The sequence below is a fragment of the Lactuca sativa genome, chromosome 8 (assembly GCF_002870075.4).
Source record: "Lactuca sativa cultivar Salinas chromosome 8, Lsat_Salinas_v11, whole genome shotgun sequence".
Lineage (NCBI taxonomy): Eukaryota > Viridiplantae > Streptophyta > Magnoliopsida > Asterales > Asteraceae > Lactuca > Lactuca sativa.
This window is the reverse complement of record NC_056630.2, coordinates 16,385,144-16,404,239: the sequence shown is the minus strand read 5'-3', so window position 1 is coordinate 16,404,239 and position 19,096 is coordinate 16,385,144. Positions and strand designations below refer to the sequence as shown.

The 19,096-nt window shown below is 37.9% G+C and overlaps 2 protein-coding genes across 3 annotated transcripts; both read right to left on the bottom strand.

Annotated features, from left to right (window-relative positions):
* Positions 1-58: 58 nt before the first annotated feature.
* On the bottom strand, positions 59-4,225 carry LOC111919664 (potassium transporter 2). 2 transcript variants are annotated; one of them, XM_023915229.3, is made up of 10 exons: positions 4,015-4,225; positions 3,584-3,687; positions 2,862-3,093; positions 2,516-2,767; positions 2,368-2,421; positions 2,037-2,297; positions 1,884-1,936; positions 1,671-1,788; positions 1,316-1,570; positions 59-1,209 (listed from the first exon to the last, which is right to left on the bottom strand). In XM_023915229.3, exons 2-10 carry the CDS (start codon positions 3,620-3,622, stop codon positions 116-118), a joined length of 2,358 nt encoding a protein of 785 aa, XP_023770997.1. In that variant the 5' UTR covers positions 3,623-3,687; positions 4,015-4,225; the 3' UTR covers positions 59-115. The 2 variants fall into 2 exon arrangements, with proteins under 2 accessions (XP_023770997.1, XP_023770998.1); XM_023915230.3 differs by lacking the exon at positions 4,015-4,225 and adding an exon at positions 3,806-3,925.
* A 4,103-nt stretch (positions 4,226-8,328) lies between these two features.
* On the bottom strand, positions 8,329-17,666 carry LOC122195340 (2-Cys peroxiredoxin BAS1, chloroplastic-like). The gene is made up of 5 exons (XM_042897163.1): positions 17,640-17,666; positions 17,547-17,591; positions 8,687-8,716; positions 8,526-8,607; positions 8,329-8,444 (listed from the first exon to the last, which is right to left on the bottom strand). The coding sequence occupies exons 1-5, from the start codon at positions 17,664-17,666 to the stop codon at positions 8,329-8,331; spliced, it is 300 nt and encodes a 99-aa protein (XP_042753097.1).
* Between the last annotated feature and the right edge of the window lie 1,430 nt (positions 17,667-19,096).

Sequence of the window (19,096 nt, the reverse complement as noted above, 5' to 3'; positions counted from 1 at the left end):
CGCTATTTAATAAATTTGTTCAAAACTTTTAAAAGGACATCAAAAAATGGTTTACCACTTTACCAAATTAAGATGATTTCTATTGATATGAACACAACTTATACATAACTTCTCTCTATACAACATAAACCATCCCAACTTCCAACAAAGACGCCGGAGGCACCTTCAACACCACATCTGGTCCCCTACAATTCCGCCTCAGAAAATTATACCCAAAATTAATCGCTAACCTCTTCAAAATCGACGACCCTTGTTTTGTTTTCACATGTGAGTGTCCAAGTATGAACGCAGTCCCACTTTGCTGTGCATCCAACAGATCTTGAAGCTCTTCTCTCATCTGTACATCTCTCAAATCACCACCCTCATCGTCACCATCATCATCAGCAAACCTCACTCGCCTAGGGTTCATGTTCATCTCTATTATGTCTCCCATACTCTCCACTGTTGGAAACCCTAACGAGACGCTAACTTGTGTTATGCTTTCATGTTCTTCAAAACCCTCCAAGCTCCCGATTACAGCAAGCATCTGCTCCCCTGACGACCTACTTGACCGGAATCCGCCATCTTCGTGACCATCACTGGCGGCTTCAGGGCGGGACCAGTCATACCGGATGAAATCGGTTAAACGGTTCACAAGTTCAGACTCGAAGGAATTCACATCTTGATGGACATCACGATACCCGTAACGAACAATACATCTATAGGATCGAAAAGAAGCAGGACCCACACGACCCATGAGGTACCTTTCCGGTGGTGGGACAAAGGGTACAGGAACAGATTTCACACACACAAACACCAAGATCCGGTGAAACGCAGGGAGGTTGGTGACAAAGCGGGAGAAGTTAGCCGGGATACCGGAGGTGAGATCAGTGAAGACGAGCCCGATTCCGGGGACTCTTGAAATACCTAAACTTGAACCTAAGGCTAGTAGCCATTCTAAAGAGACCTTATTTTGAAGGTCGTATTGGTATTTTTTGGTGGTGGCATAGTGCCAAACGAACATGATGGTGACTAGAAAGAGTGCTAGGAGAATCGGGAGCCATGCACCTTCACGGAATTTAACCAGGGAAGCTGAGAAGTAGAGGAGTTCTATGGAACCGAAGAAGAATAGGAAGCAAAGAGCTACGATTGGAGGTTTATGCCAACAAAGAATGATGACTAATGACGTAAGGCAAGTTGTAACCATCATCACCGCCATCACTGCCAATCCTGCAGATAAATTAAGCATAAAGATTTGAGTAAAGAAGTAAAGGATCATGCACACCGGGTGTTTGATGAAAATCCACAAAGAAAATTCACATACAATCATACAAACCTGATGCGTTTCCCAAGTGTTTTGTATCCCGGAATCCAATGGTGACAGCGATACATAGAACCATGAGTATCCAGTTGATCTCCGGGATGTAAATCTGACCATGTTTCTTGTCCGATGTATGAACAACCTTAACCCTTGGAAAACAACCGAGTGATTGGCTCTGGTTAATGATCGAAAATGTTCCACTGATGATTGCTTGACTACCCACAACAGAAGCAAGTATGGCTATAACAAGAACCGGCCACCTCACACTTTCTGCATACGTGTCAACATTATATTTTGTTACTTTTTAATAAACCATTTATTATTGTGAAATTTTTTATTTTAAAGTCCTTCTAGAAGAATATATATATACCTGGCACTGACACGAAATAACTAATATCGTAAGCCATCTGATGATGTTTTGACAGATAAGCCGCTTGTCCCATGTAACCTAGGATTAGTGCGGGATAAACGAGAAAAGAGAAAGCAATCTGCAGAATAATTTTTCCACACAATACAATATAAAATATATAAATCCCGAAAAAAACTAAATATGAAAATCTTCAAATCTGACTTTCGTTTATACCTGAATTGCAGCATATGAGAAATGGCCAAGATCCGCAAACATTGCTTCAGATCCTGCAAGAAACATAATTAACTAATTATCAAGATTTTTATGAACATGTTAAAGAAGTAGTTGTTAGTTGTTACTAGATTCGAATATGAAGTTTTATTTTACCTGTAATGCAGAGTAAAATGCCTCCCAATGACATCCAGCCACGTGTCTTTGTCTTCTTTAAAAACTTATACATGTAATAAGGTGAAAGAGCTTTGTAGACTTTTGGGTTCCAGACGAATATATTATATAAACCGAGTCCACTTATGCATATCAGCCATAACAACACAATTGGAGCAAAAAAGAAACCAACTCGATGGGTCCCATAATGTTGCAGCGCAAATAAACACACTAATATGAAGCAAGTAATCGGAATCACAGCATCTGCATATAAAATATTTTCTTAAAATATGTACTCAAAACAATTCAAATTAAAGAAAAGTAGAAAACTCACATTCATGATGCTGTTTGGACATGGATAACTCAAGCCCAGAAACCGCAGAGAAAACTGTGAATTTGATGAATAAATGATGGTAATAGTGAAAAAAAAAAAGTTAAAAAGGAGTTGCAAAAAGTATAAAAAAAGATTGCAATTTTTATACCGGATATAGCTGGAGTAAGTAGTCCATCTCCAATAACCATACACGTGCCAAGAAGAACCAAGATTAGTAAAGCTGTATGCAAAGATTTGTGTTTTTCAAGCAACATTTTCACTTTTGACCTGTTTGACTTTTCACTTTCTGGAGGTTGCTTGAGTTTATAAGTAGAGAGTGATTCATCGGCAGTTTGTTGATTTGGTAAAAGGCTTACTTTAGCATGTCGGCATATTGAAGAATAAAGTGCAAAAGTTCCACCTATATATAGATAAAAAAAAAAAAAACACAGTTATTTATAAAGTTTATTTGTAAAAAAGAATATGACAATTCAAATTAATATCTTTTTGTTTACCTTCACCATTATCGTCAGCTCGAAGAACAATGAACACGTATTTGAACAAAGGGACAAGAGTTAAAGTCCAGAAAACGAATGAAAGAACCCCAAAAATCTCTTCATTTGTTTCTGAATGATGAATGTCTGATGCAAATGTGGATTTGTAGACATAAAGTGGGGAAATACTGAGGTCACCATACACAACACCAAGACTTTGATAAGCTAACACCAACGTTGTCCTCCAAGAATCCTTGTAAATGCAATTTTTTTTTCAAAAAAAAAAAAGCATAAGGTTTTGTAACAAAGCTAAAATATAAAAAGGGCTAATGAGCTACATCGGCAACAAAATTCTAATTGTATTCAACAGAGCACTAAACACAAAATTTTGTTTCAGTTTGGAAAGCCAACATGTTATGGCTGGTTCAACAAATTTTCATGCCAACATGGCATACAACCTGGCTCCTACGTGGCATTTTAATTTTTTCAAATTAGGTTCAATAGAGCCCTAAACATCAAGTTCATACATCATTAACCCTAAATAAAATAAGCAGCATGAAATGGCAATTTTGGACAAATTAAAGAGATTTGAAAATGCAAAATCGTCCATCATTTCATCAAGATTTGTTCAACTTTGTAAAACGTAGCATTTTTTACAAAAAGGGTAGGTAATTAGTTAATAGCAACTAAAATCAGTAGTTAGAAGAAACAATCACTCCATAATTAAGATTAAGAGGGCAAACCTTGGAATTTCCCCAACATTTTTCCCTGCCAAGATCCATGCTTCTTGTAGATCAAGATTTCCGTACGACTGCTGACGATGAAACGAGCTAAATGCAGATCCCACCTGCAACAAAACTCAAATTATCAAATCACTCAAATAATAAGAAAGAGGGTTACAAGATTATTGAAAGAAAGCGATAGCAACCAAGAAACGGCGACCCATTCGTTTTTTACCGACATACCCTATTTTGGTATCAAGAAAGACGAAAAGAGCTTGATGAACAAAAGATTTGAAACACCCATTAACTAAAAAGCTAAAAAAAAAACGAAAAGGGATTGGATTGAAGCAGAAAGAGTAAAAGATGCAGAAAAGAACCAAAAAGATTGTGTTGTTTTCCGTTATAATATAAATAAAAGATTTACTGAAACTATATGAAAACGAAGCACATACCTCACTCAATCGTCACCAAGAATCAAGAATTGAAGAATCAAGTCAAGTGGTTTGTTTAAAGAAATTCAAGATTATTTTCTTTTTTAAGAAAAAAACTTCACTTCACCCGAAGTAGCAAGAAAACAAGAGAATGTTGGGAGACGGCAAGAAAGGGAAGCGAAAACCACAATCACATGACTCCAACAGCAAAATTCAATTATCATCCTCTACAATTTGAGCCCACAAATCGATGCAACTTTCAAGGACATGTTTTAGTATTTGTCTCTCTCACGCATCGAAACACCGATGCTATGTGTACACGTGGATTTTATGAGAATTAAATTTCCACCATTGTTACTGACCAATCATATCATATATAATAGTAAACCAAAGTGTCTAAAATTAGACAAGAAATATATCCAAAACCTAAACCAGATCTTGTGACGTTAAATCTCCACCTTCCATTGTTGAAGTTTCAACAGATATCATCCCATAAATAAACCAACATATAATATGATCATTACTTGAAATTTGTGAATGATGATAGTTTTTTTTATAAATTTATTATATGAAACCCAATAAATTATGTTATCATATAATATTTTCTAGGATCTTTAAGATTCTGGACTTGTAGGGACCGAATGTCTCCTTTTACTTGTTGGTTTTTGATGCATAATAAAAAGAAATAGTCATATTTTTTTCCTCATCCAGAAAAAACACAATAGTTTATTGAAACAGCACAAATTCTATAATGAAAATAAGGAAAAGAAAGCCATTGTTGTTACGTATTTTGGGGTCCAAAATTGACAACTTTGTCACTTTCAACATTTCACAACAATGATAATTGAAAGCTCATTAACCAGTTTGAGTGGAATTAAAACAAACCCAAAAAAAAAAAAGGTGTTTGGTAAGAAATATCTTTCTTTTGACCAATTGTGTAGGTTCATGACATTTCTTGTCAAGTTTTCTTCCATAAATAGCTTTCTTTTTTATAGAAAAATAATGTATTATATAAAAGCAAAATTAAAATATAATGGTTTAATAATGAAGTCGGTAAACAGCATCGGTTATTACTAGATAGATCTGATGAAAGAGTTGGATAAGAACAAGGGGACATTAGAACTTACTATCGAATCACGAATCTGAATTCAATATAATAGAGAAGATGGGCATTTTTCCGCCATTAATGCACTGTTGAAGCTCTGAACAACCCTTTAAATTCGGTCTTCCCGAATCTATCTGTCTGGATTTCTTATATTGTCTATTGGAAACGAAGAATTAGGATAGAAAATTGGAAGATGATCCAGTATTGAAGATCTTGAGGAGAGAAGTGTGTGTGTGTGTGTGTGTAATAAAGTGGGGTGAGTGGCGAACACAAAACGGGAATCTCTGCCATTATATTTGCAGAGCTAAAACATGGGCCGAGATATTTCACGGGATTACGAAAAGCCTTTTGTTTAGTGGGAGACGTGGTAAAGATGAAGATGACAATTAAAATATTTTTGTGTTAAAATGGATATCTTTTTTGAAAGGTCAAAAGACGTTGAATTCTTTCTAAATGTTTATTTTAAAGTTAGTTTTATTTTATATATAGATATAGATATAAATATAGATTGGTTGGGTAAGTTTATTTAAAATGATAAGTATTTTTTAACTTATAGTTTATTAGTTTACAGTGATGTTGAAACGGAATTAAAAAAATGTTTAGATTAACTTATCCGATGTTAAAACGCTATAAATTAATAAACCATTTTTAGTGTTTGACAAAATGATCAAAAAAATGTTTTCTAAAGATGTTAGACCGCTAGAAGTTATAAGAAATTTTTGATAAGTTAGGGGTTACTAACTTATAAAAAATTACTTATTTTCGGTTCCATACCGATATAAGTTATTTTTTTTTTAAATCTATGCAAACACTTATTTTATCTTATACTACTGTGGAATCAGTAATAAGTTAAAAAAACTACTTTTTAAGTTTAGTTAAACACCCTTATAATATCATCCCTATCCCTATTCTAATAAAAGAGTAGTTTTATTCTCCTTTTGACATGTGTCATCATATTAGGCCTCATAATTAATGAATATTTTATTTTTCTTTTGCTATGTGTCACTCTATTATGTCTCCTAATTAATGCATGTCACTTGCTAACCTATTGAATCTCCATTTCAAATTTCAAATTTTAAAATTTTCACTCTAATTACATTAAATTAATAACATTAGAATGGAAATTAAATAAAATTAACACAAATTATAAAGTGATATAATTATACATATTTATTTAAAGCAATGATTATAATTTTATATAACTAAAAAATCTCTTAATGAATAATTTATTTAAAATAAGTGATTAATAATTTTGAGTTTTTAATATTAAAGTTTAATTAAGTTTGTAACCGCGGTTCCCACGGGTTATAAACTAGTTTAATAATATATGATTGTAAAATGTATATTATTATAATACAAAACTACAAAAATAGTCTATGTAGTTAGCATTTTTTTCGGATTTTAATCTAAATCTTGACATATTTGGATAACTTGTCTTTTTTAGTATCTTCCGTTAGGGATTTGGTCTTTTTCAAAATTGAAATGACTATTATATCCTTAACTAGATGAATTTTCGTATGTTGTAGAAAAATTTGATACCTGGATAAAATATTAAAGTTATATGACATTTAAAATACGTTAGGAGCATTTGGTTCATAGGTTATTACAATATTTGATAAATATTTAATAGGGGCAACATTAGTATATCTTAAGATGATGTTGTTCATGTGTAAGTTTGGTGTCCACGTTTCTTCTCTGCATCGAGAGTAAATAATATTTAGCAAAAGAGTTTACCTTTTTATTGCATTGAGAGTAAATCACATTTACCATAAGAGGTTGTTTTTATTTGTGTTAATCTTCACTATGACTACACCTTTATATATTTTACCTAATTGGTATGTGTTTGGTGTTGTATTTAGGGTTCTGATTTATTTCTAGGAGTAGGGTACTTCACAACTTTATTATATTTAGGTGTAACATCAATAAAATCATGAAAAAATTAAACTTTTAAAAAACCAACCCAAAATTACAAATTTTTTACAACAAAGTTTTCAAAACATGTTATATATCAGAGTTTCCCAAAATCATAAGTATAAAACATGAGGATGTGTACGGTCATTCCTTCTCCATTCCGTGATCCTCTAAAGTACCCGAAACATAACCTAAAACTGTAAGTCAACGCTTAGTGAGTTTCCCCAAAAGTATCAACACAACACAAAATCATAATAATAATAGTAAACAACATGCATATAGAACCTTCAGTCTGACTGGAACGTAGGGGTGAGCATAAGCGGGTACCCGCCTATTTTTGCTGGAATCGGAACCGCTCCCCAAACCGGCGGTTCTTAAGTTATTGGAACCGGAACCGGAACCGCCTACATCGGTTCCTAGAAAATTGGAACCGCTCCCGGAACCGCCGGAACCGGTTTCGGTTCTGGGTACCCGACTTCTTAAATATAAAAGTTTTTATTTATAAATTGTAGAGCATATGGCAGGGATATTAACCTTTACAAGCATCAGAAGTAGAAGATATGATAATAAAACAATTATAAAAAACTTACATAACCACCTATTAAAATTTAAAAACACTTCCCACAATTAAAAAACATCATAAAAAACATTTCCAATCAAGTGAAATTTAACAAGTAGAGATGATAAAAATGAAAAATTACAAACAATAATCATAAAACAACAACAGTAAAAAGCAACACAACAAAAAAAACATAGCCTTGAATTGGATCCATTGATCTTGTCAGCTCATCTGTCGAGAACAGTATACTGCATGCATATTCCATCACAGTCTTTAAGTTAGACCATTTGAGTAGCAAAAACCTGAAATTTAGGGGCAATGTTTTGGAAGAATGGAGGAGTTATGGGTATTAGTAAAAGAAGTAAAAAAAAGAATATAAGATACTGAGACTGACTTCAAGAGAAAGTTTGCACATGCATGTGAGGTGAAAGTTTAAATATGATAAAATATAATCTCAAAGTTTGCACAAACTTACAAGACAGAGGTCATAACTTATTTCATGCGGTGTCCTCTTTCGCTTTTGTTGGGTAACCTAAAAAAAACCAACATCACGACTTATATACATGATTATTAAATGATTTTTATTAGGCAATAATATCTATATGCATACTAGGAATGCAATAGCATGTCGTATGTGCTTGAGCGCATCCCAAAAACAGCACAACAACTGCAACAACAACAAAAATCAGCCAGGTCATATTTGTATTAAGAAAAAGAAAATAGAATCATAAATTCATCAATCATAATGTAAAATTTTGTATTAAGAAAAAATCAGGGTAAAGGAAGAATTAGAATTTACCACACTGTCTACTAAAACACCCAATATTGTGTTTTTCTTGTTAAATTCTACCTGTCTATCACTGAATGCAGTGATTTCTACATGATAAACACATAATTAAGAAAAAAATTGGATCAAATTATGTTTAAAAGTAATGTGAAAGTGAAAGTGAAACTCACCTGTTGGACAAACGAAAGTGAAATGAAGAGGGTAGAAAAAGAAAATGACATATTTCTTACCAATGTAGTCAGAGAGCTTAACCTATATTTCATAAATTTCTTACAAAGTTATGAAATCTGGGATTTTATATATAATCAATGATATGATTCGATTTAGTTACCTTGATGAATTCTTGATCAAAAACTGTTAGCTTCTCAAGTCTGTTATATGATCGTTAATAGTTAGTTTAGCCTAAAGGGTAGTTTCATCTTTTTTCTGTACATTTAGTTGTGTTAGTTAGTCGATTAGTATGTGTATATATTCTTTCATCTCTCATTATTGAAGATTAATTAATGAAGAATACTTAAAAAGCATCTTTGATTCTCTCTATTACAACATGGTATCAGATTAGGTCATCTCGATCCTTCATTTTTCCCCAATTGATTTTTTTAATCAGCTTCATTCAAATTACTTTCTGAGTCATTTCAATCATGTCTCAATCAGATCCTAATTCTTCAAATTAATATGATTCATCTTTTCTGAATTCTTCAAATCCATATTACATCACTTCGTCTGATAGCCCCAATTATGTTCTTGTTTCAACTCCATTCACTGGTGTTGGGTTTAATTCATGGAAACAGTCTATGATTCTCTCTTTGGCAGCAAAGAACAAAATCGGATTTGTAGATGGATCAATCGTACAACCTCCTGCATCCAATTCCACTTATTCCAATTGGTTCCGAGCAAATTCTATGGTCATAAGTTGGATTTTGAATTCAGTCGATAAAAACATCGCTGATAGCCTTCTTTTTCTTCCAACAACAAATGAAATTTGGACTGAATTGAAACACAGATATGAACAATATGATGGTTCTATGTTATATCAAATTCAACAACAACTCTATTCTCTTGCTCAAGGATCTGATGATTTTCCATCTTACTTCACCAAATTGAGTAAGATTTGGGATGAATTAAGAGCGATTCAAAATATTCCTACATGTTCTTGTGCTTCTTCTATTGCCATTAATAAACTTCTAGAAGATCAAAAACCGATTTAGATTATGATGGGACTCAACGATTCTTACAAAGTTCTACGTGGGCAAATACTCATGATGAAGCCATTACCTACAATTTCTACCACCTATTCCATGATTCTTCAGGAAGAAAGGCAAAGAGGTATCACTGTTTCTCCTACACTCAATGTTGATGCTATTGTTATGCATGTCTCTAGTGATAATACATCAAATACTTCAAAGAAGTTCTTAGTCTGTACTCACTGCAAGAAGAATGGTCACACCAAGTCACAATGTTATCAATTGAATGGTTTTCCTACTCACTTCAAATTCACAAAGTCTAAACGAGATGATAGCAAATCTACCGTTCAGAATGTTACAACTATGATTGCACCTACCATTTCCTCTAAACAATATGAACAATTGCTGTAACTTCTTAATGCTAACAATATCTCTCATTCTCAAGTTCCAAATCAAGTGAATTCTTCTATTACAGAAGGAGCCATGGCTGATGAAGGTAACTATTTTTCCTTCTCAAAGTTTGCATCTAATGTCTATAAATCCAAAGCTCTTCTGCATTCTCATTATTCTTGGATTATAGACACAGGTGTCACTGACCATATTTGTTCTAATAGCTCACTTTTTCTCTTCATGAACAAAATTCCACAACCAATTTTGATTGGTCTTCCTAATGGACACAATACTTCCGTTTCATACATTGGTGATGTTCAAATACACAACAACATAATTCTTCATGGAGTTTTCTATATGCCATCTTTAAAGTATAACTTAGTTTCTATCACTAAGTTTACCACTCAACTTCAAACTTTTGTTATCTTCACTGATACAAAATGTTTTGTGCATGACCCTTTGTCAAAGAATAGCATTTCTCTTGGCATTTTGGGGGACAGAGTTAATGATCTTTATGTCTTTGATCATCGCACCGTTAAATCTTCTCTTTCTTTTAGTTTTTCAGTTTGTACACTATTTCCTATGTTGAATAATTCTGTAAAACATTCAGATTCAAATGTTTTACTTTGGCATAAACATTTTGGCCATATTCCTGTACACAAACTTCATAAACTGTCAGTGATTTCCAATAATGCCCCTCATGATCTTGATTCTTGTTTTGTTTGCGCTAAAGCCAAACAACATTGATTATCTTTTCCCAAAAGTATTTCTACTGCATATAGTCCTTTTGATTTAGTGTATATTGATATATGGGGCCCTTACAAGCATTGTACTTATGATGGTTATCGCTATTTTCTTACAATAGTTGATGATCATAGCCGTTTTACATGGGTACATCTTTTAAAACAAAAGAGTTATGTGTTCACCCTCATTAAGGCTTTTATTGCTCTTGTTCAAACTCAAATTTCAAAGAGAATAAAAGTAATCAAAACAGATAATACATATGAGCTTGGTACAAGTTCTGAAGCTCAAACTTATTTTCAATAAAATGGAATCATGCATCAAACATCTACAGCCTATACACCACAACATAATGGGTTAGTTGAACGAAAGCACAAACACATACTTGAAATTTCTCGTGCCTTATTTTTCCAATCTGGTATTGGTGTCACATATTGGGGAGAATGTGTTAAAGCAAGTGTTCATCTCATGAATGGAATGCCAACCAAGGTTCTCAATCATAAATCTCCTTCTGAGGTTTTACACAAACATACTCCAGATCTGACATATCTCAAAACATGTGGTTGTTTATGTTTTGTTGCCACACCATCTATTAGAAGAGACAAGTTCATGTCTAGATCCACATCATGCATATTCATCGGATATCCCTATGGCAAGAAGGCTTACAAAGTTTTGGACTTGACAACCAAAACTATTCAAATTTCCAAAGATGTTATTTTTTTGAAGATATTTTCCATCTACATCAAACAAAAGATCAATTTTCAGATTACTCTTCTTCTTTTATTCCCATTAGTTTCCAAGATACATAGACATTCATTTCACAACCCTCAAATACCTCCCCCAATGATCAACCCAATTTTGACCCACCAATACCCCTATCAAGTCCTTTAAGAAGAACCACAAGACAACATCAACCACCATCCTATTTACATGATTATATATGTAATCATGTTAAATCTGTTCATTCTCATCAGCTTTGTCAGCATACCATTACAAACTTTTGTATCAGTGATTCTTTTTCCCCAACCATTTTTTCTAGTCCTTCTCATCATGTTTTCAATGCTATTACTCAAGTTGTTGAACCTGCTTTTTACACTCAAGCCAAAGGAATACCTGAATGGGAAACAACTATGGCTAATGAACTACAAGCATTGCAAGATAATCATACCTGGGAAATAGTTAAGTTACCAAAAGGCAAGAAACCAATTTCGTGTAAATGGGTTTATAAGGTCAAATACAAAGCAGATGGGAGTATTGAACGATATAAAGCGCGTTTAGTTGCCAAAGGTTTCACACAAAAATAAGGTGTTGATTTTCATGAGACCTTCTCTCCGGTTGTCAAATTTCATACCATAAGATGTCTTGTTGCTTTGGCTCTCAAAAGAGGATGGCATATACATCAATTCGATGTTAATAACGCTTTCTTACATGGGGAGCTACATGAAGATTTCTACATGAAACCTCCACCGGGCTATTTTGTCTCATCTCCTTCCTTAGTTTGCAAACTTAAAAAAATCCTTATATGGGTTAAAGCAAGCTTCTAGACAGTGGTATGCAAAACTATCTCATGCTCTTCAATCCCAAGGTTTTACACATTCACAGAATGATCATTCTTTATTCTTGAAGAAAACTACAAATTCAATTGTAATTGTAGCTGTATATGTTGATGACATTTTGGTCACAGGCAATAATCTCAATGAAATCACATCTCTGAAAGCATATCTTGATTCAACATTCAAGATTAAAGATTTGGGCTTTCTCCATTATTTTTTGGGTTTGGAATTTGATAAAACAGAAAATGGTATGGTCATTCATCAACATAAATTTATCAAGGAATTGCTTGAAATGTATTCAATGAATAATTCCAAACCAGTTTCTATGTCATTGCCTACCAAGATTACATTGCTTCCTACAATGTCTGATCCTCTATCAGATCCGACATTATACCGACAGCTGATTGGAAAATTGAATTTTTTACTGCACACAAGGCCAAATTTGTCTTTTTCAGTTCAGCATCTATGTAGCACCCGGTTCCTGGTACGTAAATGATATTTGAGTATTTCCTTTCTTTTAGCCTTGGACTCGGCAAGTCATAGGTCCGACTCGCCGAGTGGATGCGGGACCCGGGACACGTTTAAGTTGGCGACTCGGCGAGTCCATATCCTGGACTCGGCGAGTCACAGTTGTTGGATGAAACCCTAAGTTTCAGGGGTTTGCACCCTATTTAAAGGACTTATCTGCCCCAGGCCAGCCCCCATTCTCTCCCCAGAGCTCCCCAACCCTCGTTTGTGCTCTTTCTTTGAAGATTGAAGTTTTGTTGTGTGATTTTGAAGGCTTGGAAAGAGGAAGGAAGTAGATCCAGAAGAAAGGAAGCCATCCAGGCCATTATTGTGTTCTTCCAGCAGTTCCTTTGAGGTATAACCCGTTTTCCCCATGATTCTATGCTTAGTATTTCATTTGGGCCTTTCTTGGTCAAATCCCCAAGTTTGTATGTGCATTATATGTCGTAATAAGGCGTTTGGCCTTTGGATCTAGGCATGATTGAGCTCCAGGGGCTCAGATCTGTTAGCTTTTTGGCCCCATGTTGCTTGTTAGCCCTAGATCTACCCTTTTGAGACATTTTGAGCCCTAAAATCCATATTGATGAATATCCACACGTAAAGTTGGAAACTTTACGTGTGATTCGTGTCCTAGAAGTCCAGATCTATGAATGGCTTGGATTGGAATCAAGCAAATCGGTATATTTTAGGAGTGCATGGCAACGACTCGGCGAGTCGTTCATGTGACTCGGCGAGTCTGTTCGCGAGTCTCCGAGTTTGTCCCCTTTTCGTAGTGTCGAGTGAGCAGTGAGTCACGGGGTGTGGCTCAGTGAGTCGGAAGCTTAACTCATCTATGGAGGTACTCGACGAGTCAATGCCCTGACTCGGCGAGTTCAAGGCAATCTCCTTAGATCAAGAACAGACTCGACGAGTTGTTCATACAACTCGGCGAGTCTTAGCATGTGTGTTCATCGGATGAAGATGAACTCGACGAGTTGTTCATACGACTCGGCGAGTAGGACGAAGGACTTGAATATTGGTTAAGAAGGTGAACCCGTCGAGTCGTTGCTTAACTCGACGGGTAGGATCGGGATTCAGGGCAGTCGTTAGGATAAGGACTCGACGAGTCGGGTCAACTGAAAGTTGACTCTGACTTTGACTTAGGGCATGGTCAGGGGTAAGATGGTCATTTTACCCAAAGGTCAGCGAGTAGTGTTTGATTGGGTATATTGTGGGAATTGCAGCCGGAGGATTTCCGGAGCAGCAGCAGCAGCAGTAGGCAGTCAGTTCCCGATCAGATCAGCAGCTACTTCAAGGTGAGTTACCTTCCCGTAGCGGTGGGTCCAAGGCCACAACGCCGACCCACCAGTAGGAGACGTATGGTAGATGATTGTCTTTGTGATATCATCTAGGTTTACTACTACCTGATATGTTATATGCTAGCATGATACGTTGTATGTGATAGTAGCCGAGTTCGGTTGTTAGGACCGCCGGGTAGTCAGACACCCCAGATACGTCTGACAGTATATGATGATATGTTTGCATGCTGGCTTATTATGTTATATGCGATAGAGGTAGTATGAGGGGACCAGTCCCTGTGGTCGGTTGTCAGGACCGACGGGTAGTCAGCACCCCAGAATGGCTTGACATGGGTAGTCAGCGCCCCAGAATGGCTTGACATGGGTAGTCAGCGCCCCATAATGGCTTGACATGGGTAGTCAGCACCCCATAATGGCTTGACACGGGTAGGACGGCACCCCAGAACGGCCGTACCGGGTAGTCAGGCACCCCAGAATAGTCTGGCAGTATGTATGTTACGTGTTTGTATGGTATGTGGTACGATGGGGGAACTCACTAAGCTTTGTGCTTACAGTTTTCAGTTTTGGTTTCAGGTACCTCCTCAGCTAGGGGAAAGGAGCCGGCGCGGTAGTAGCATGTCACACACACACTCTCCGATTTCCGCATTTACGAGCTTCACTGGGATTTGTACTCTGATATTTGATTGAATGTATGAATTGGCTTTTAGACATGGTTCACTTGTGTTATAATTTGATCAGACAATGTTTTTAGCTTTAATATATTCTAAAGTAATGTTTTTAAAACGAAATTTTTGGTCATGAAAATTGGGTCGTTACAAGTTGGTATCAGAGCCCTGGTTTGAGGGATTCGGACACACCTTTGGGAGTGTCTGAACTCAAATCGAGGGATTAAAGGATTTTCTAAAAAAAAATGTTTTCTAAAATTTAGAAAAGAGTTATGAGAAAGAACAAAGTGTGTGATGTGCGCGACCGGCCGAGCTCAAGTAAGTATCCCCAAAGTACCTATACAAGTTTATGTTATGTTTATCAGCTTTTGTAGAACAGCATGCTAGAATAGGACTAAGGATCTAGGAGTGATGCCTTATGTGCCTGCTTTATGTGTTCCAGTTGTATGAGAACTTGCATGCTAATTGCTGAATAAACAGTAAGTAGGATAGCCTGCTTAGGTTATGCCTGGTAGTATGAGTTAGTACTTTATGCTAGCTCAGTTCCTGAAAGTAGATAGAGTTAATTGAGATTGTTACCCTTATCTGAATGCTGCTTGCTTTGTGCTTTGTGGGACTCTGAATAATGGGAGTTAGCCATTAGGCGAATGCGTCACGTCACGTGTGACCAGGGTTGAATAATCTTAGAGTGCCGGATTTGATCCTACTGCGCAGCTCTTGTCTGAGTCCAACCGTTCTAGGGACGAGTCGGGTACTCGAAGGATTATTTGAGCCTCGTCACATGTGATGGTATTCGGATAATGGCTAACTGGCATTACAAGGAGGCCTGTAGCAACTGAGGACTGGTTAGAGTGGAACTAGAGATTTCCCTAGGGCAAGCCTAGGATGAGTATAGCAGTAATCAGCAATAGTGAAAGGGATCTGGTGGAGTCGAGGCATTCCTTGAAGAAGGTACGGATAGATGTGGAAGGTAGTATGGGCCCGTACTACTGAAAGCAGAGGATCCGTACCCGAATCAAGGATGGCCAAGATAAGACCAGGGAACTTGTAAGTAGATGTGATCCCTCAGGGAGTATCAGTATCACTAATGATTGTTGTGATGTATTGCAGAATGGTGGTGCTTCGATCGAGGCCGGTAGATGGCGGTTCAGGAGAGGGGTCAGGTTCGGGGTCAGGTTCCGAGCCAATTGATGAGGGGCTACGCGAGTTCATCGCGTCAGAGATCACCAGGGGTATCCTTGAGTCGACTCCCATTATCTTTGGGTAGATCAAGGAAGGGATCATGGAGTTGATGGAGGACCGCCTTCGGGCATTCAGGAGTGATATGGCATCTAGCCAGTCAGGATCTCGCACGCTATCCTTCAAGGACTTCAGGGGCAGCGGTGCGCCGGATTTCCATGGGGTGAAAGACCCCATTGCTGCCAGGCAATGGATTGCAGACATCGAGTCTGCCCAGTTGACTAGCTTCTGCCCCGAGGGGTCGAAGGTGAGGTATGCAGCAGGATGTTTACGGGACCGAGCCCGGGATTGGTGGGAGTCAGTGGGTGACTCGTTGGGAGCCTCAGCTATCGAGGCTATGACTTGGTCGGACTTTGTGACCAGGTTCAGGGCAGAGTTTGCGCCGGCTGTCGAGCTTCAACAGCTGGCCAGGGAGTTTCTGGATATGAGACAGACGACGGAGACTGTGGCGGAGATCACCGCCAAGTTCCGGGAGAGGGCTTTGTTGGTGCCCCAGTACGCTGGTGACGAGGACATGAGGAGGACTCGTTATCATGATATGCTACGAGCTGACATCCGGGAGCATGTTAGCTTTTCGGCTTGCCCTACCCTGGACTCTATGATTGCCAGGGCGAGGGAGAGGGAGATAGATTTGGAGCACATCCGGAAACGGAAATTGGAGGAGGGACAGGCAGGAGGGGCTTCAGGGAAGAAGCCCAAGGGATCAGATGGTAGGCCGAAAGGCCAGTCAGGACCGAGCCGCTGCAGGAAATGCGGCAGGCCGCACGAGGGGGCGTGCAGGATGGGATCATCAGGCTGCTACAAGTGCGGCAAGTCCGGGCACATCAGCAGGGATTGCACTGCTCCGGCAGCAGTTATTCAGACATCAGAGTTGCTGTGTTTTCATTGCAACCAGAGGGGCCACAAGAAGGCCAATTGCCCCCAGTTGACAGTTTCAGCGCCGGTGAAGGCGCCAGCTCCAGCGACCCTGCGGATCACGGATGGCCGGCAGGGCAAGTCAGAGGCTCCAGTGGTGAGGAGCCGAGCATTCCAGCTGACTACCGAGGAGGCACGCGCCGCACCCGATATGGTGACGGGATCGTTCCATGTGAACGACCTCCCAGTTCAGGTGTTATTTAATTCGGGTGCGTCCCGATCATTCGTTTCCCTTGAGCTTAGCAGGAAGTTTCATGAGTCATCAGGCGAGTTAGATTGCCCTTTGGAGGTGGAGATTGCTGATGACCGATCGGTGCGAGCATCGATGGTGTTCCGAGATTGCGTGCTGCGGTTGTTCGAGGAGCGTTACTTGGTAGACTTGGTTCCCATACCGTTGCGTGGGAACAAGGTGATTATTGGCATGGATTGGTTGAGCCCTAATGGGGCGGTGATAGATTGCGCGCAGCAGATTGTCATACCCATCAGATTGAGGGGGGGTGTTAGCTTCTCAAGTTTGTTATATGATCGTTAATAGTTAGTTTAACCTAAAGGGTAGTTTCATCTTTTCTCTGTACATTTAGTTGTGTTAGTTAGTCGATTAGTATGTGTATATATTCTTTCAGCTCTCATTATTGAAGATTAATTAATGAAGAATACTTGAAAATCATCTTTGATTCTCTCTATTACAACAAAAACAACTTCGGCTTCAAAATCTGGTGCAACATATCCAACTAGTGGAAGGCCCTATAAACACTAAAATACATTCCATAATTTTAGATCCATATCGAATACATCTACTTCCATAACCAACGAGCACATGATAAGAAAATTTAGATATTGGTATAATGGTGTTGTAGAACATAGTTTCAATTATGTGAATGAACTAATGTCTAATGTCCAATCCTCACCACACGGTTAAACAAAGTGAGAGATTGTGAGCTACTTATAGCTTTGACGACGAAGCCATTCCTACAGGGAGGTGGAGGGACGGAGGGAGAGGGAAAATTGGAGGGATTTAGATTGGAAAATGATAGGGTTTGAAGAGTTTTTCGAAGTCTTCATAACACTGATTGAACCTTCGATTGAGCCTACTGATTGAAGCGTCGATTGAACATAACAATTGAAGACTACTGTTGTATTTCTGGTTAATCGGTAACGGGAGCGATCGAATCATCGATTGAACAAACAATAACTGGTTTGAGAGGGGAGAGTGACGAGAAGAAGAGAGGCTATGGTGTCGGCGTGCTCTTTTTTTCTTTCATCAAAAACCCTAAAACAACTAAGGTAAGGAAATCAGATATAACTTCTTTTACCCTATTTTTTAAAAACAAAATTAACAAAATATAAAAATTTAATATATATATATATATATATATATATATATATATATATATATATATATATATATATATATATATATATATATATATATATGTGTGTGTGTTATGAAAAAAGGCGGGTACCCGACGGTACCGCTTTCGGGTACCCGGTATTGGAACCGGAACCGGCGGGTATCTAGCGGGTATCGGTTTTGTAAAAATAAGAATTGGAACCGGAATCGCTTAAGGCGGTTCCGAAACTTTAGGAACCATAACCAAAATCGCCTAAGGCGGTTCCAATTCCAGAACCGACAGTTCCGAAAGCAGGTACCCGCTTCTGCTGCTCATCCTTACTGGAACGTCCCACCGGCATACAGTCTATCTGGTATGCTCACAAAACCTGCAGCATGACTGGTACACCTCCTGGGCATTCAGCCTATCTGGAACATTCTCTGGCCTTCGGCCTGACTGGTACGCCCCACTGGCCTACAGTCTATCGGGGATGCCCTGGGTCTCTTGGCCTTGAGCACACAACAGGACCGCCTCAACCTAACATACCATCACATATCAACATGTATCATAACAAACTCTAGATAGCATATACAAATAGTTATACAGATCTAACAGATCATTAAGCATACAAGCATGCGATAAACCACGATAACAATCCAAAGGGGTCGACCTTGGTGCCTTCGACCCAAAAGTGCAGTAAGGAAAACTCAACTCGCAAATCCGAAAAGATAGCATAAAAGAGTATCGCTCCACGAGTCCACTCTACAAATCACCAATACATAGGGTAAGACCCAACCTTAGGCTTCATAACAAATACCCAAAATGCCCTAAGGTCAAACTAGGTCAAAAATCAATGGAAAGTCAATTGTCAATGAAAAGTCAACCCAGCTGAGTACGCCCAACGTACTCAGCCTTTGC

Coding starts and splice junctions, on each gene's coding strand:
- LOC111919664 (XM_023915229.3), bottom strand. CDS start 3,622: ATGGATCTTGGCAGGGAAAAATGTTGGGGAAATTCCAAG. Junction 3,094..3,583: donor AATGTTGGGGAAATTCCAAG/GTTTGCCCTCTT, acceptor TGCATTTACAAG/GATTCTTGGAGGACAACGTT. Junction 1,571..1,670: donor TTATTTCGTGTCAGTGCCAG/GTATATATATAT, acceptor ACACGTATGCAG/AAAGTGTGAGGTGGCCGGTT.
- LOC122195340 (XM_042897163.1), bottom strand. CDS start 17,666: ATGTGCTCGTTGGTTATGGAAGTAGAT. Junction 17,592..17,639: donor CGTTGGTTATGGAAGTAGAT/GTATTCGATATG, acceptor TAGTGTTTATAG/GGCCTTCCACTAGTTGGATA. Junction 8,717..17,546: donor CACCAGATTTTGAAGCCGAA/GTTGTTTTTGTT, acceptor AGACTTGAGAAG/CTAACAGTTTTTGATCAAGA.